This window comes from Eubalaena glacialis, chromosome 6 (genome assembly GCF_028564815.1).
Source record: "Eubalaena glacialis isolate mEubGla1 chromosome 6, mEubGla1.1.hap2.+ XY, whole genome shotgun sequence".
Taxonomy (NCBI): domain Eukaryota; kingdom Metazoa; phylum Chordata; class Mammalia; order Artiodactyla; family Balaenidae; genus Eubalaena; species Eubalaena glacialis.
Genome location: NC_083721.1, coordinates 126,303,222 through 126,321,462, shown reverse-complemented (window position 1 = coordinate 126,321,462; position 18,241 = coordinate 126,303,222). Strand labels below are relative to the sequence as shown.

At 36.3% G+C, this 18,241-nt stretch overlaps 1 protein-coding gene across 4 annotated transcripts in view; it reads right to left on the bottom strand.

The window, feature by feature from the left end:
* XRN1 (5'-3' exoribonuclease 1) overlaps window positions 1-18,241 on the bottom strand; it is a 94,838-nt gene that overhangs the window by 1,286 nt on the left and 75,311 nt on the right. Inside the window, exons 33-40 of one of the 4 annotated variants that reach the window (XM_061193599.1) lie at window positions 12,488-12,590; window positions 9,474-9,535; window positions 7,365-7,487; window positions 6,785-6,944; window positions 4,349-4,530; window positions 2,613-2,726; window positions 2,416-2,518; window positions 87-125 (exon numbers count right to left, since the gene is read on the bottom strand). In XM_061193599.1, the coding sequence (XP_061049582.1) occupies window positions 87-125; window positions 2,416-2,518; window positions 2,613-2,726; window positions 4,349-4,530; window positions 6,785-6,944; window positions 7,365-7,487; window positions 9,474-9,535; window positions 12,488-12,590 (886 nt within the window). The remainder of the gene's footprint in view (window positions 1-86; window positions 126-2,415; window positions 2,519-2,612; window positions 2,727-4,348; window positions 4,531-6,784; window positions 6,945-7,364; window positions 7,488-9,473; window positions 9,536-12,487; window positions 12,591-18,241) is intronic. The other 3 variants (XM_061193601.1, XM_061193600.1, XM_061193602.1) reach the window with 3 other exon arrangements.

Sequence of the window (18,241 nt, the reverse complement as noted above, 5' to 3'; positions counted from 1 at the left end):
ATTTAAAAAAATAATAAAAGGGTCATGAAACTGTCCCTTGGGGGAGAAAAGCCAGGGCACAAAGAGAGAAATCTTAAGAATCTCACCTGCCCCCAATGCTAAGTTGCTTCCATAGTGATCCCAGCCTACAAAAAAACCAAAAAAGCTCAAGTCTTGAAATCTGATCACTTTCATATAACATGTAGAATCTTTCCCTATTCTAATATTTTTAATTCAAGAATTTAAAAAAAATTTACATTTTCTTATTAAAAGCGCATTGAATCAGTGGTTCCCAAGACGGATTTGTGTATCTGAATCACATAGGGAGCTTATGAAATACAGATTCCTGGGCAAGGCTCCAGACCTAGTACATCAGACTCTGAGGGGCCCAGTAATCTGTATTGTTAATAAGCTCCACACGTGACTCTTCCGCAGTCAGCACCAGTGCAACATTTGGGAACTACTGCATTAAACAATGACAATCGAGACACCAGCACATTGCCACCAAAGAAGGTATGTACTGTGCTCAAACCTTCCTTTTAAAGAGAGAAAAAGGCAGCCAGAATTATAAGACAGTATAGCTTAACTAAAACTCAGCTACTTAAAAAATGTTTGGATCAGGAGAGAAGAATCATAATATATTTCAATGTTATGAATTACACATGTAAAAATTCCAGGATAAAGAACAGTTTTAATATGAAACACACTAGTAAGATTTAGAAAATTATGTGCAACTTCGGTGGCAGTTATAAGACCAAGAAGATCTATTTAAAAGATGCTATAGTAATCTTATGCATAGGTCAACTCAACCATTTCCCAAAATCACTGTCCTAAATATAAACTATATTTTTCTCCATTGGGACCCTTTCATACCATAAAGTGGAAATCTATAAAATAACTTTAAAATCTTAATCTGATGCATAAGTTGTTTTCTCCTGATTAACATTCAAATCTCATGGCTTTTATATCATATATTATTATTGGAACACTGGAGAGCACAAAACCAAAAGAACTCCAATTAAACTTTAAAATTCGAGGTAGGTAAAAATACACTAATAAACATGATATAATAATGAACATAAACATAATAATCAACATTAAAAAGGTAAAATATCAAGCTATAAAATATTGATAATAAATGGGAAAACAATCATTCCTTTTAGATAATATATTCTCATAAGACAAATCCTTTTTGAGAGAAGCTTGTGGGTAGACCTTTAGGTAACCTGCATGAACTAATTACTTAAAATTAATTGATATATAGTTGCTGGATTCATTTTTGAAAGTGAAAAAGCAGTTAAATTAGATTTTCCAGGTTATAGTGGACTTACTACCTTGAGCTATATGAAAACTTCAGATCCACTGTGTCATAAAAATTTTATGACTAAACATTGTTTATACAGGCAAAGGAATGCCAGTGTAGTACAGTAACAAAATTGTGGGCTTTGTAATTAGATATATTTGCTTTTGAATGCTACTACTGTTACTTAGTAACTTATGACCTTAGACAAATTGCATTTTTAAACAAATCAAAGTAAATTATACACATACATATCGTAATAAAAAGGGTTTTCAACATAATATAGCAGTCATCTGGTCCATCCCAGGTTTAACTGTTTTAGCTGTTTATTTCCAAACTGTTCAATAATCTGCTTATACTGCTAGTTGATTTTTCAATTTTAGGCATTTTTAGACTTCCTGTTATGATAGATCAAAATTCAGTTCTTTTATACCATCCCTCACTACTTACCCTGTCCTCCCAATGTAAGTATATTACAATGTTTGTTTAAAATTATAAACAGTGTTTATGATATGTGACTGTATAAATATTACTACTCCAAAGCCAAGTAGGGTACTCTGATTATGGTGTTTTTTTTTTTGTAAAACTTAAAAAAAAAATTCTTTTAAGAGTAATTATCTTTTAAAAGCTCTTTAGTCTTCTATGTACCTATCCTTAAGGTGAGAGAATATTAAGAAACACACATAGAGTAAGCTCAAAATCCCCTCCGCTCTTCATTTCCCTCATCACCACGGGCAGTTTCTTTCAAATCCACAGCTTCGTATTCCCTTCATCTCTGTTTTTTCTTCCCACACCTCCCCCCACTCCCTACAACCACCCCCCCCGCCCCCCGCCCCCGTCCCTGTGTTTTTGATGTCTACCTTAAACCCAAATTCATGCGTTGGCAGCTACTGGGCTGCCCAAAACAGAGAACAGTCCTTCCTACTCTATCTAGCCACACTAGAGACTGTAGGAGGGCAAATAGTATTTTTAGATGAACCTGCAGGCTCTGGTTTCAGGCTTACTTCTCACAACTCCTTAAATTACCTAAACATTCTGGTAATTTTTTTGGTTTCCTCAAAATGATGCTTCTTAAAAGAACTTTCTAAAAACAATATAATTCAATAACAAATATTTAGAAGAGCAAAATACCTTACCAGTAGGTTGGGGAAAAACTGGAGGAATGGTTCCAGGTGGTACAGCAGGAGGATAACTTGGAAATATTGGTGGAGGCAAAGGGAAATTCACTCCTAAGGAGCCCTATGGAAGTATTTAAAAGTTATAAAACAATGCAACAAAAACATCGAGAGGGATTAATTGAAGATTTAGTAGAGAATTCACGGACAGTTCTCACCAATTGTTGTAAAGCAAAAAGTGCAGCTTTTTCTTTGGCTTCATTTTCAGAATGGCACTGTGGCCCATGTACCAGTAAGCCGTTAGATAATTTTACCTGGCAAACTGTCATTGTCTAAAAAAAAGAACATGAATGGTTATGAAGTTATCTGTCCAGGAAGTCGACCTCCTCCTCCAAAGCTTAGTTTAAACAAATGGAATAATTTCATCTAACATTTTGTAAAAAAAAATTTAAGAATTCAAAAAAGGACTATCAGCTTAAGTTCTGGGTTATGATGCAAAAACTTTACAATTGTTGCCTTCTCTTTCAATGTTTACAAAGTTAAAATGATCTCTAAGCTAGCTGAAGGACCAAGCATCATAATGTAAATGAAAGCCAGCAAAACTTTTTTCTTTGTATCTCAGATCAGGAAACTAGGTTTTCTACTTGTTTTGTATGTAAGATTTTATTGGAACACAGCCAAGCCCACTCTTATGTATCACCTATGGCTGTTTTCATACTGTAATTGTAGAGGTGAGTAGTTGTGACAGAGACCATATGGCCCACAAAGCCTAAAATATTTCCTATCTGGCCATTTATAGAAAAAATCTGCTGACCTCTGCTTTCCACCATCCTTTAAATAGCACATATTTCACTAATATGAATTAACTGCTAAAATTTAAAAGACTCAGAGGTTCTGACTGATTTTATATTTACATTTAAATGATAATTCTTTACAGTATGTGCTTTTCTTTTATAAAAAAGATTTTAAAAAAATGTTACTTTTTCAAAAGGTAGCCATTTTTATGTAGTATTATTAGTTTAATCATGCTTTCTGCTTAAGGTGAGAATGTGTCAAGAATCTGGATGTAAAAAGGAGAAAACAGTCTTCCTGCCGTGGTTCTCAAGGTGCAGTGTGGGAATCCTGGAGGTCCCTGAGCCCCTTTCTGGGGATCCTTGAGGTTCAAACTATTTTTATTATAATATGAAAATGCTATTTGCCCTTTTCACTCTCATTTTCTCATAAGTATACAGAGAACAAAAAGTTCATTGATATAATTTCAGATTCTACATTGCACTAACTTTTAAGAAAATACCATGTTTTAATGTAGTATCAAAGAATATCCACAGTTATATGAAAAGGCTATTAAAATTTTCTTCCTTTTTCCAACTATCTATTTGTGTGAGGCCAGATTTTCTTCATATATTTCAACCAAAACCACGTATTACAAGAGATTGATAGTAAGAAGCAGATACGAGAATCTAGCTTCTCTATTCAGCTAGAAGATGGATAAGACTTGCAAAAAAGTAGAGCAATGCGACTCTTCTCATTAAATTTTTTTCGAAGTCATTTTTAATTAACAACATTAAAATTTTTTTTTCAGTTTTAATTTTTAATTTGGTAAATATGGATATAACACAAGTAAACAAAAGTTCTTTGGGGTCCTCAAAAAAAAGATGGGGAGTTTCTGAGACCAAAAAGTTTGAAAACTGCTGCTGGAGACCAAGATCCCTAGCTCTATCAGTCTGAGGAATCTTGCGAGGCTACCTGCTGCCCAGGTTCCTCTATCAGTTTCTCTGAGGGGTCTGGTTAGGCATAAATGGAAGACCCAGAGTGAGAGGTATTAATCTATGCTGCTCATAAAGTCAAAAAAATCAGCTCTACTATATTATTTCTAGCCAAAGATTTTCAGTCAATTTATTTAAGCTCAGTGTTCAATAACTTATGTAAATGGAAGAACGGTAACATACAATACCTGTGGTGTTCTCAGAAAGGAGAAATCTGGTTGTGGCATTCCAACAAGGGAACAAATTCGAGAAAGTTCAGTTACTGGTGTGGACACAGGAGGAATCTGGCTGGCGGCAGGCCAGCACACACTGTCCACAGACTGAACATTATGGTACTCACTAGCACTGTGAGGCTTGTTCATATAAGATGCTGCCAAAAAAGAGAAAAGGACATATCCACATTAAATGATATCTCAAACTATGCAATTATGGCAGGGCTTTACAGAATAGCAAGGAGGACATTGTTAAAAAGTGAGAAGAGGAATCTCCCATGAAGCAAATATAAGAACTATTTAGTTTTGTCTAAAATGACTAGAATTCAATGAAGATTTTAGATGATTATAATTAATTACTGATATATAATTAAGACAAAGATTTAAAAATATGATAAGTAGATGACTGCCAAAAATTAGCATCGTGAGAGGTTAATGACTACATAGTTATTTACAGGCAAAATCTAAACATGCAAATGGCTTTCTTGAGCTGATTTACAATTAATTCTTAAGTCCTGAGGCTTTAGCTTCAGTCTTCTCAAAATTCCATCCTACTTTCTGAGACACATGGATGAATGTTTTTTTTGCTCTAAAATAATGCTTCTTAAAAGTTTTTCTGAAATTAAGTCTTTTAAGTGCTTTTATTATGATTTAAAAATTCTGAAACTTCACATTCTTTATAATCAACAAACTCACGAACACAACAAAAAGCACACCCCAGTGAAGAATGAATCTAAACCTCTTACTGTTATAGATTAAAAAAAAGTTAAGTGGCTTGCCTGAAGTCACACATTAGTTCTGTTACATGGGCTGGATTCTGAGTTCTTGACTCTAAGGTAGATGATATTTTTCACTATACTGAAGTATAGTAAAAGTTACTTGTTATTTTTTTAAATTTTATTTATTTATTTATTTATGGCCGTGTTGGGTCTTCGTTTCTGTACGAGGGCTTTCTCCAGTTGCGGCAATCGGGGGCCACTCTTTATCGCGGTGCGCGGGCCTCTCTTGTTGCGGAGCACAGGCTCCAGACGCGCAGGCTCAGCAATTGTGGCTCACGGGCCTAGTCGCTCCGCAGCATGTGGGATCTTCCCAGACCAGGGCTCGAACCCGTGTCCCCTGCATTGGCAGGCAGATTCTCAACCACTGCGCCACCAGGGAAGCCCAAAAGTTACTTGTTTTTGACAGTGGGACTATATTTATCCAATATTGTTTTAAAACTTTATTTTGCTCTATTTCAAGAGCATATCTGTCCCTATGATAAATATTGTTTCCTGATAGTTACTGGAATTTTAAATTATTTATCCCAATACTCAGGGGAGCATAAATGAAGTTAGGCTCTGATTTTGATACTTAATAAACTCATATTAGCTTATTTCAAAATGTTTTTTACCTCTCTGAGAAACTTCTGTCCCCAACCTACTTTTGCATGAGTCATTTTTCCTGGTAGGCTTTTGCAGATAATTAGACAGTCAAAATATTAAAGTACAGAGGACATAAAAGGTAGGGGTAATGATGGACATCTACTGAAATCCAGCTATGTGCCAGATGTTATGCTATAGGCTTCTTAGACTTAAGGTAAGTGCCCACTTTCCAGTGTGTGCCTCCATTAATTATTTTAAATTGATTTTACAGCTTCTTCTATTTTTAAGTGGGTCAAGTTATTTTAACATAATACTAATATCAATTATTGGCACCTATGATGTGTCAGACACAGTGCTAACTGCTTTATATAAGTCATACAATTATCACAACCATCATTTGCAATGTTATTTTATAGATAAAAGAATTTACAGAAAAGTTAAATAATGTATTTAAGTTACATAATCATTTTTAAATTACTGAGAAAAAGCTAAAATGTGAAAACATTTCCAGGTTTGGAATCTCCAGAATGAGTATCTGTAATAGTATAATTTAAGTAGTCACAAGGAGGGACTTCCCTGGTGGCGCAGTGCTTAAGAATCTGCCTTCCAGTGCAGGGGATGCCGGTTCAATCCCTGGTCAGGGAACTAGATCCCACATGCATGGAGCCTGCTGGTCGCAACTAAGGAGCACATGTGCCACAACTAAGGAGCCGGCAAACTGCAACTAAGGAGCCCACCCACCTGCTGCAATTAAGACCCGGTGCAACCAAAATAAATAATAAAATAAAATAAATAAAATTAAATTAAAAAAATAAACTTATTAAAAAAAAAGAAATATTAAAAATAACATAGTCACAAGAAGACATTTAGGGACTACAGATCTATTGGTTACATAGTTACATTGTTATATAAATGACACAAGTATAAAATTATACTCTTATTTGTTACTCTTAATTATACTTAATTATCTTCAAAAGTCACATGATTAAAAAATAAATGAACTGAATTTTTGAAGTGATTGGTTATTAGTACTAGTACTTAGCTTACTTACTTAATTTCTTACTTTGTTTAGGCTGTGAGGAAGATCCATATTCATCTCTTCTATTAGAGGAAACAGTGACTTCATTACCAAATTGTTTCATCTCATTCTTATGGTCCACAGTGTCAGAGCCATCAATTTTTAGAATTTCTTTAAGCATCCGAGTTCCCTTCTGTTTTGAAAATGATTGGTATGGAGATAGTGGGGATAGGGGAGAAAAGTTAAAAGCTACAGACCTTACTGATGTTTCTTTTAATAAGTTCCATTGTTAAAAATTAAGACGATAACTACATTCAGATAGAGAATAAGGAAAATAAATAGAGTTGAAAAAAAAAATTCACATTTCCTGGCAAAGAAACAATACTTATAATTCTGCTTAACTTTTGACCAAATTGTCTAGTGGCAATGTTTGAAAAGCAAGGGAGCTATGGTGGCTAAATTGCCCAGGGCAGCCCGATCTTTCTCACAGGATGACAATAATAATGCCACACACCAGTCTACATAAGAGAAAGTGTTTTAACTGTTGCACAGGGTATGTATGGCTAACACTAATGAAATTACCATAGTGTACAAGCTCTTACAAAATACGAACCAGAGCAAATGACTGTGGTGACAAATGTTCTTCGTTTGGAGGCTCTTTATGATGAGATGACTGTACTTCATTTTCTTTGGAGATATTCAAGGATGCTAAGAAGTTCTCAATTCCAGGATTAGGCTAAAAGAATAAATATTTTGTGCATGAAGATGAAAGTACAAGGACACAAAAATAGCTGAGAGTTTTATGTACAAAAATGATCATTTAGGGCTTCCCTGGTGGCGCAGTGGTTGAGAATCGGCCTGCCAATGCAGGGGACACGGGTTCAAGCCCTGGTCTGGGAAGATCCCACATGCCGTGGAGCAACTGGGCCCGTGAGCCACAATTAGTGAGCCTGCGCGTCTGGAGCCTGTTCTCCGCAACAAGAGAGGCCGCGATAGTGAGAGGCCTGCGCACCGCGATGAAGAGTGGCCCCCGCTTGCCACAACTGGAGAAAGCCCTTGCACAGAAACGAAGACCCAACACAGCCATAAATAAATAAAAAAAATAAAAAAAAAAATGATCATTTAATTTTCACTCAATCGTCTTCCCAGGTGTTAAAGTTTGGGAAGAGAACTTGAATAAACAGTCTTTTAGCTTATCGATGGCATTTGGATAACTAGTTTCAACCTTTCGGTTTTCTGAGACTTCTGCACTCTCATTTCTCTTCAAAAGCTTAACACTACATTTGGCAGGCCCTTCAAACGCCTGTAAGAGAGGAAGAATGAGTTTTTGTGCAAATAAAATTATAATTCTGACTTAATAGTATTCTAAATAAATTGCTGCAAACTTTTTAATGTGTTATTTTCTCTTTTATACCATGAGAAAAAAGGGGGCCCATAAACTTGATGAGGGGAAAAATTCCACCTTTATTTTCATTAATTTCTAAATGAGACTTAGCATTCCCTTCAATTATGAATGTACGCACTAAAACACAATGGTGGTGATTCTAATGGTATTTCAATATTACTGGTTTTCTTTCAAATCTTATGTATTTTACTGTAGCATTAAAACTATTATTCTGAGAAAGAGTCCATAGGCTTCACCAAAGAGGTCCATGGCACAAAGAGTTTACGAATCCCTTCTCTAGAAGAAAGGAAACTATAGCATAAGAGTTGCAGAAAGAGATGACTCTGAAAGTTATGCAATTCAACCCTTTATTGGTATCTAAAAATTAATGGGCTGAGAACCTGTTATGTGCCAAGATATCTGCTAAAGTATCTTTTATAAATGTAATATATTATAGCTTATAAGAGATCTAATTTTTAAAAACTTTGTGTTATATAATATGCATATAAAAATGCACATAAGTGTACATAGATATTTTTAGACTTAGAATGTTTTTTTTATTATAAAATACATACATACTCCTTATCAAACAACAAACTATATAAAATAAAACATAAATGATCTCAGTTTCCCCCATTAACCTAACTCCACAGAATTAACTGTTAACTTTGCCATGTTGGTACATATACTTTCACTGAATATACAAACATATTTCTACATATTTTATACATATAATGTACCCACATATATTCATCTATGTAGGTATGTTTGTATGTATTTATGTATATATAGACTATATATAATGAGAGACACAAGTGATATATTTTTATCTCCATTTTAAAGATGAAGAAATTGAGGCTGTGAGAAGTGTAGTGAATTGCTCAAGGCCACCTAGCTGTTAAATGGCAGAACCAGAACTTCAGGTATCTCTAGTTCCAAATCCTGGACTCTAGCTGTGCAACCTCCCATCCAAGTGACTGACAGGCTCAGCAACCCTCTTGTCATGCACTTTATGAATCTGGCTGAAAGGGCTGCAAAATTCAGTCAGATGCCACAGAGCCACCAACTACAATAAAAAGTGGGCTACTAGCATAGCGCAGGGAGATCAGCTCGGTGCTTTGTGACCACCTAGAGGGGTGGGATAGGGAGGGTGGGAGGGAGGGAGTGAGATGCAAGAGGGAAGAGATATGGGGACATATGTATATGTATAACTGATTCACTTTGTTATAAAGCAGAAACTAACACACCACTGTAAAGCAATTATACTCCAATAAAGATGTTTAAAAAAAAAGAAGAAAAAAAAGTGAGCTACTAGAAATGTGATTTTAAGAAACTTACCTGCCTATTTGATATTTTTTGTGACCGACTCTCAGTTTTAGGACTCTTACACTCTTCTTTAACTAGAGACAAGAAAACAGAAATTTTGTTAAATGAAATTTGCTGCACGCCAATTAAATTTACCAAGTATTTACCATAGCAAGGCACTGTGTAAAAAATTCACAGAATTCCAAGGAGACAAAGGCCCTGATCTTGAGGAACTTATTATTTAGATGAGGGTGAGAAGAGAAACTCACAGATGACAACAATAAGGGAAAAAGAAAGGTGGCATCTAATTGAACCTTGCAGGATGGCAGGTTTCCAAAGGGCAGAATAAGAGGCTAAATATTCCAGCAAAGAAAATAATAGGAGAAAAGACAAATAATAGTAGAAGCAGAAAGCAAGGAATATTTGTGGAACTAAAAACAGACCAGTTCTGCTGGAGGTTGAGGAGTATAATGCAGCTTAACTGAACTAGGGAAGCAGGCTGCAGCCACAATCTGCAAAGGACTGAAGACTATAGAATTATACTGGTAGGCAATGGGCACAATCACAGAAACGTTTTGAGCTGGTAGGAACCTGATCAGAATTGTGCCTTAAGAAAATTATAATATGGCAGTGGCTTATTAGCTAGGTAGAAGGAGTAAGAGACCAATTAGGAAGCTATTTTAGTATTCCTGTTAAGGGGAAATGACGGGAACAGAAAGTGAAAAGGATGGATTAGAAGAGGAAGAAGGAAAGGGAAAAAAGAAGAAGGAAGGAAGGAAGAAAGGAAGGAAGAAGGGAGAGAGGGAGAGACAAAAGAGGAAAGAGAGGATGAGGAAAGAAGTAAGGGGAAGGGATGGAAGGGGGAGGGAGGGGATGGAATGAGAGAGGAAGGAAGGGACAAAGATGGGAAGGAAAGGGAAGAGAGGGAACAGAGGGGGAAAAGAAAGGAAGAGAGGAAGGTAAGGAAGAATTCTTGTAAAAAGGAGGAAAATTAAAAGTGACATCACTGCTATTCAACATTGTACTGGTGGTTTTATCCACAGCAATTAGACAAGAAAAATAAATAAAAGGCATCCAGATTGTATAGGAAGAAGTAAAACTATCTCTATTTGCAGAAGCCAAAAAAATTAGGGCAAATAAATAAGTTCAACAAGGTGGGAGGATACAAGATCAATATACAAAAGTCAGTTTTATTTCTATAAATAGTAATGAACAATCTCCCCCACCAAATTAAGAACACAGTTCCACTGACAATAGTATTACATAGAATAAAATACTTAGAAATAAATTTAACAAAAAAGGTTCAAGACTTGTACACTGAAAACTACAAGACATCATTGAAAGAAACAGAAAGGCTTAATATTGCTAAATGACAGTACTACCCAAAGTGGTCTACAGATTCAATATGATCCCTATAAAAATTCCAGCTGCCATATTTGCAGAAATAGACAAGTTGATCCTAAAATTCATATGGAAATGCAAGAGACCAGAACAGACAAAATAATCTTGAAAAAGAAAAACAATGTTGGAGGATTCAAATTTCCCAATTTCAAAACTGATAACAAAGCTATGGTAATGAAGACGGTGTGTTGTTCACAAAAAGATGGCATATAGATAGTTGAAATGCAATTGACAAACTAGAAATAAACCCATACATCTATGGTCAATTGATTTCTGACAAGGGTGCCAAGACAATTCAATGGAGTGCAAAGAGAATTCAATGGGGAAAGAACTGTCTTTTAGCAAGTAGTTCTGGGACAACTAGATATCTACATGCAGAAGAGTGAATATGGACCCCTATCTCATACCATGTATATACTTATTCAAAAATGAAAAAAAGACCAAAACGTTAGAGCTAAAACTATAACACTCTTAGAAGAAAACATAGGTGTAAATTTGTGTGACCTTGAATTAGGCAATGGTTTCTTATATGATACCTAAAGCATAAGCAAACAAAGAAAAAGTAGAAAAAAATAGATAAATTGGACTTGATGAAAACTAAAAACTTTTGTGCTTCAAGGACACTGTAAAAAAAGTTAAAAGACAACCCAGAGAATGAGAGCACATATCTGCAAATCAAATATCTGCTCAGCATATAGGATACAGAACATAAAAAGAAGTCTTACAACTCAAGAATAAAAAGACAACCCAATTTTAAAATGAGCAAAGGATTTGAATATATATTTCTCCAAAGAAGATATACAAACAGCCAATAAGCACATGAAAAAATGTTCAACACTATTAGTCATTAATGAATTACAAATGAAAACCACAAGGAGACTCTACATTCACTAGGATGGCTATAATAAAAAAGATGGATAATAACAAGTGTTATGGAGTATGTAAAGAAATTGGATCCTCATATATTGCTGGTGGGAATGTAAAATGGTACAGCTACTTTGGAAAACAGTTTGGTAGTTCCACAAAAAGTTAAGCATAGAGTTAACACATGACTCAGTTATTCCATTCATTCATATATACCCAAGAAAACTGCAAACATATGTTCACACAAAAACTTGTACATAAACATCCACAGTAGCATTATTTATTACAGCCCAAGAGTGGAAACAATCCAAATGTCCATCAATGGATGAATGGATAAACAAAATATAGTATTCATACTATAGAATATTGTTCAGCTGTAAAAAGGAATGAAGTACTGATACATGCTACAAGATGGATGAACCTTGAAAAGATTATGCCAAGTTAAAGGAGCCAGTCTCAAAGGTCACATATTTTATGATTCTGTTTACGTGAAATATCCAGAATAGGTCAATCCATAGAGGCAGAAGTAAATTAGTGGTTGCCAGGACTAGGGGAATCACTACTAATAAGTATGGTATTTCTTTTTGGGGAGATGAAATTGTTCTAAATTTAGACAGTGGCATTGGTTGTACAACTTTGTGAAAACACCAAAAAACACTGATTGTATACTTTAAAAGGATGAATTTTATCATGTATGAATTACAACTCAACAAAGCTGTTAATTAATACAAATAAAAGGAAGCAGTTAGCACCACAAGTATACTTTCTAACTCATAACTTACATTTTCTGTGAGGCTCATGTTTTCTTTGCTTAACACTGTTCTCATTAAAGCCAGATTTGTGATGTTGAGTTACTTGACTTATTTCTTGAGGTAGAACTGCACCCTGAAAATTAAAATTCTTATAAATGATTTAAACAAACTCTTAATATTAAAACTACTTCTCTTCCTCAATGCTTAATAAATACTTTATTATTTTTATAAAAGTTATAGAGCTCACTAGAAAAAGATTTAAGGAATGCAGAAAAGTACAGAGAATTTAAGAAAACCACTCAAATTCTACCGCCCCCAAAATGACCATTATTAACATTATGATCACAACTCCAGACGTTTCTCTATGCGTTAGTTAGATAGTAAGGTACACAGAAAACAATTATTTTACAAAAATGCTTTCAATAGAAAGAATTCAATCTAATTTTGTTTGAAGTTAATACAGAAACTAAAGATTAAACTTTAGGTGAATGTTTCTTCCTAACAGAAATATCAGCCTCTAAAGAGCTCTCTAGATTTGCTTCAAAATAATCCTATCTCTGGGGTATGTGGGGATAGGAAATGAATAGGTATCATGGAAGAAACAGAACTGGACATGTTCAAGGTAAAGGATGGGTACATGTAGATTTATTATACTATTTTCTTGACTTCATTATTTTAAAAATTTCCATTAGAGTTTTTAAAAATTCATCATTCCTGTCCCTATGTTATAAAAGTTGAGGATATTATTAGCCCTTTCACATCCTTTCCCCTAATACCTGATTTTTATTAATTAATATTTATAATGTCAAGGTTTTCAAATGCTGGAAGACTATTACCACTACCAGATAGCAAGACTGATTATAAAGCTACTGTAATTGAGACAGTGCATGAATGGACAAAATTAGCAAAATGACATGAGTAAGTTTCATATAAAGATCACAGCAGATCCTTTTGCTTTCTGATAGGGAGAAGAGGCCTGAAGGCAAAAAGAGACAGATAACTTGCCACAGCTGAAGTGGGAAGGGGAAGCAGAAGTAGGGGCTGGAGATGTTCAATACAAATTAATCACTTTACAATGATTACACAATTTTGCTTTTGGTGGGCCCTATTTATTTTTTTCTGAGCACAGACGAATGAACACTGGGTACAAAGGCACATCGTGTCTTAGTTGGCAGTGGACATGCTCCAAAATAGTTGTGATATGCACCAAAGTGTGAAGGAAGGTCTGATGAGCTCATATGCACAAGAACATCTAGGGTTCTTTACTCTTTAAAAAAAAAAGGGCCAAGAGACTTCCATCCACATAGCACAATGGCTGGTGGGGGATTCTGACTCTAAAGAAGGGAATTAGAACATCAGGATCAATAAATTGGTGTGAACGAATACTGTGTGTCTATTATGTGCCAGGCATGGTTAAGATGTACTTTGCATCCATTATCTTAACATCATTATAATAATGCTATAATCATAAAAATGCTATGGTGTATTTTGATTCCATGTTATAGAGGAGTAAACTGAGGCTCAAAGTGATAATGTAATTGGTTACAGAACTAAATAGGAGATCTGATATCTGAGCTCTAACTCTAAAACCCAAGTTCACAGTACCATTTCAGAGAAAAAGTGCCCTAAGTTTAATTAGAAAGAAAATATCCTACTTTTAAGTATGGTTTTTTGAGTTATTCTGTTTGATGTCTAAATAAAGCTATTTGTGTCAGTCACATTGTCATATTCTGCCAATAAAGACTTGAATGTTTTTTTAAAGACTTTTTTTAAAAAAAATATTTATTTATTTATTTTTGGTTGTGTTGGGTCTTTGTTGCTGGGCATGGGCTTTCTCTAGTTGCGGCGAGCGGGGGCTACTCTTTGTTGCAGTGCGCGGGCTTCTCATTGCAGTGGCTTCTCTTGTGGCGGAGCACGGGCTCTAGGCACGCGGGCTTCAGTAGTTGTGGCACACGGGCTCAGTAGTTGTGGCTCGCGGGCTCTAGAGCGCAGGCTCAGTAGTTGTGGCGCATGGGCTTAGTTACTCTGTGGCATGTGGGATCTTCCCAGACCAGGGCTCGAACCCGTGTCCCCTGCATTGGCAGGTGGATTCTTAACCACTGTGCCACCAGGGAAGCCATTAAAGACTTTCTGAAAGAGCAGTTTTATGTTCACACCAATATTGAGAGGAAGGTACAGAGATTTCCCCTATACCTCCCGCCCCACACATGCACAGCCTTCCCCATTATCAACATCCCCACTGGAGTGGTGCATTTGTGACAACTGATGAACCTACAATGACACATAATTGTTACCCCAAGTCCTTATTTTACATTGGGTTCACTCTTGGTGTTATATATTCTATGGGTTTGGACAAATGTGTAACGACATGTATCCATCACTATAGTATCATACAGAGCATATTCAATGCTCTAAAAATCTTCTGTGCTCCACCAATTCATCTCTCCCATTCCCAATAATCCCTGGCAACCACTGATATTTTTACTGACTCTATAGTTTTGCCTTTTCCAGAAGCTTGAATACCTTTAAAAAAAAAAAATCATGTTGAGTTCTCTATAATTTGCTTATCAGATGAATTCCAGGCTGCTTATTAAGGCTTCATGGATATAAGTGTTATATGTGGTGGCTCGTAATTCTTAGAATATACAGGAGATAAAACATGGGAGTGTTCAGCTGATATAAATAATGAAATAGCACCTAATAATAAGAGATGCATACAGAAGATTCTGAGGAAATATATTATCAAGTGTGGCGTTCCATCTCAAGGAAATTGGTGGTAATAGCTAGTAGACTTTTTGGCAGTGAGAGAGGAAAGGGCATCCTAAGTGGAAGGAACAATGCAAACACATAATCTGAAATGGAAATTACCTGTTTATGGGAAAGGGAAAGTTAGGAGACCAATCTGATTAGAACAGACCATTTTACCAAATAGTTGACATACTTTATATAAGAACTATGCAGAGTTGGATTATAGAAGGCCTAAATATTAGTTTGAGTTGAGGTTGAATTCCACTAGTATTAAACAGGGAGCCCTATACATTCTAGAGTATTTGAACAACACTATTTGAGGGCTGGAAAAAACCTCAGAGTTCATCTAAGTCCAAGCCTTAATTTTATACACGAGGCCACAGAAGCCTAGGGAAATAAGATTTGTGCAACTTGAGGCACAAAACCTGATTTCCTGATTCTGAGTCTAATACCAGATTTATCTTCGCTACACTGCCACAGTGCATAAACTGAGTTCAAAAGCAGGAGTCCTTATTAATTAGATACGTTGCTCAATTATGCCATGATTGAGCAACACTGGTGAAAGGATCTTTAGGAAAGATTAGGTAGGAAGTACTATGTAAGAAGGACTAGAAAGGAAAGACATAAGAAACAGGAAGCACAGATAGGAGGTTAATCTAGGGCTGGGATGTCAATTTAAGGTCCAGTTGTAAAAACTGAGAAAGGGTAAAAAGATTTGGGGACTCAATGCAAAAAATATTAGAGAGAAGAAGCAAAAATTTTTGACTTCATGCTTTTCAGATTATATGCCTGAGTAAATGGTTGTGTTAGAAAATAAGGATAAGAGAAGAGGCTTTAGATGAGGTCAGTTGTGAGATATCTTGAAGTTGAGGTGATGGCGGAGCATCCATCTATACCTGTCTTCTAGAAAGTTGGAGATATTGGGCTGGATCTTGATTGAGAGGTTGGAATTAGAGACATAGATTAAGTGGTAATTAGCAGAGAAGTAAGAGCCAAAGTCACCAGTCAAGGAATAAGGCAAAAGGGAAAGGAAGACTGTTGCGTTTTGGGAAACAGCCCCCAGTGAAAGGCTGGAAGAACAGAGGTTAACAAAGAACCTGAACAAATAGGGAAAGGAAAGAGGAGAGACTCAGGGTAATGTTTTCTCTTAGAGCAAAACTCCTTGAAAGAATTACCCATATTTGCTGCCTCCAATTTCTCTCTTCCTCTTTTCTCTTAAACCCACTCTAATCAGTATTTCGCTCCTATCACTTAACTGAAACTGTTCTTGTCAAGGTTGCCAATGGCCTTCATGTGCTAAATTCTGTGCGTAGTCAATTCTCAGTTTTCATCTTAATTGATCCATCAGCAGCGTTTGACACAGTTGATTACTCTGTTCCCTCTGACATCTGTTCTTCACATGGCATCTAGAAACCACCCTTCCCTGGTTTTCTTCCCGTCTCACCGGCCATTCCTTCTCAGTCTTCTTTGTTAGTTTCACCTAGTCTCGCTGACTCTTGAAGGATGGAATGCTCTAAGGCTAAGTTGTTGAACTTTTTTTCTATCTATCCACTTTCTTGGATATAGATAGATATAGATATATACACATATATGCACACACACATATGCACATATACACACATATATGTATATGTATATGTGTGGGTGTATATACATATATATGTATATAATGATTCCCAAATTTCTCTCTCCAGCCTGGATAACATTGATGACCTTCAGACTCAGTGTCCAACTCTACATCTCCACTCAAATATCTAACTCCAATAACTCTTCTTAAATGTTTAGTATACATCTCAAACTTACCAAAATTGAACTCCTGATCTTCCCCCACAAACCTACCAGATCTGCAGTCTTTCCCATCTCAGTTAATAGCCCCTCTATCCTTTTAGTTACTCAGACCTTAAGAGTCACGTCCTTTAATACATTCTTTCTCTTTTACCCGCATATCCAATTCATCATCAGCTGGAAATCCCTTCCAAATACGTTTAGAATTTGACCACTTTTCACAGGGTCCTACTACCCTGGTCCAAGTCAATATCAACTCTATCTTGATGATTTCAGTAGTCTCTGAACTAGTCTCTGTTTCCACCTTGGTTCCTCTACATTCTATTCTCAAGATAGCAGGCAGAGTGATCCTATTAAAATATAAGTCAAATCATGTCACTCTGCTGTGCAAAACCCTCTGCTGATTCCCTATCTCACCGAGTAAAAGCCAATGTCCTTATAATGGTCCAGGAGGTCCTACATAGTATCAATCTCTTACCTCTCTAATTACATTTCCTACAACTCACCCTACTGATTCAGCCAAATGGTCTTCTTTCTCATCCTTGTGTATGCCAGGGATCACCACCCCCAACAGGGCCTTTGACTTTGTCTTGAATACTCTCCCCTCAGATATCTGTATATCCACTCCTCATTTCGTTCAAATCTTTGCTCAAATGTTACCTGAACATTCCACTTAAAACTGCAGGGGATTTCCCTGGTGGCGCAGTGGTTAAGACTCCACACTCCCAATGCAGGGGGCCCGGGTTCGATCCCTGGCCAGGGAACTAGATCCCACATGCATGCTGCAACTTAGAGTTTGCATGCCACAACTAAGGAGTCCGTGTGCCACAACTAAGAAGCCAGTAAGTCGCGACTAAGGAGCTGATGAGCTGCAACTAAGGAGCCCGTCTGCTGCAACTAAGAAGCCCATGTGCTGCAACTAAGGAGCTGATGAGCCGCAACTAAGGAGCCCACCTGCTGCAACCAAGACCCAGCACAACCAAAATAAAAAAACCCCAAAAACCAGAAAACAAACAAAACAAATCAACAAAGCAAAAAAATAAAAACAAAAAAACAAAACAAAAAAACCCCTAAAAAACCAACAACAAAAAAACAAAAACAGGGGCTTCCCTGGTGGCGCAGTGGTTGAGAGTTTGTCTGCTAATGCAGGGGACATGGGTTCGAGCCCTGGTCTGGGAAGATCCCACATGCCGCGGAGCAGCTAAGCCCGTGAGCCACAATTACTGAGACTGCGCGTCTGGAGCCTGTGCT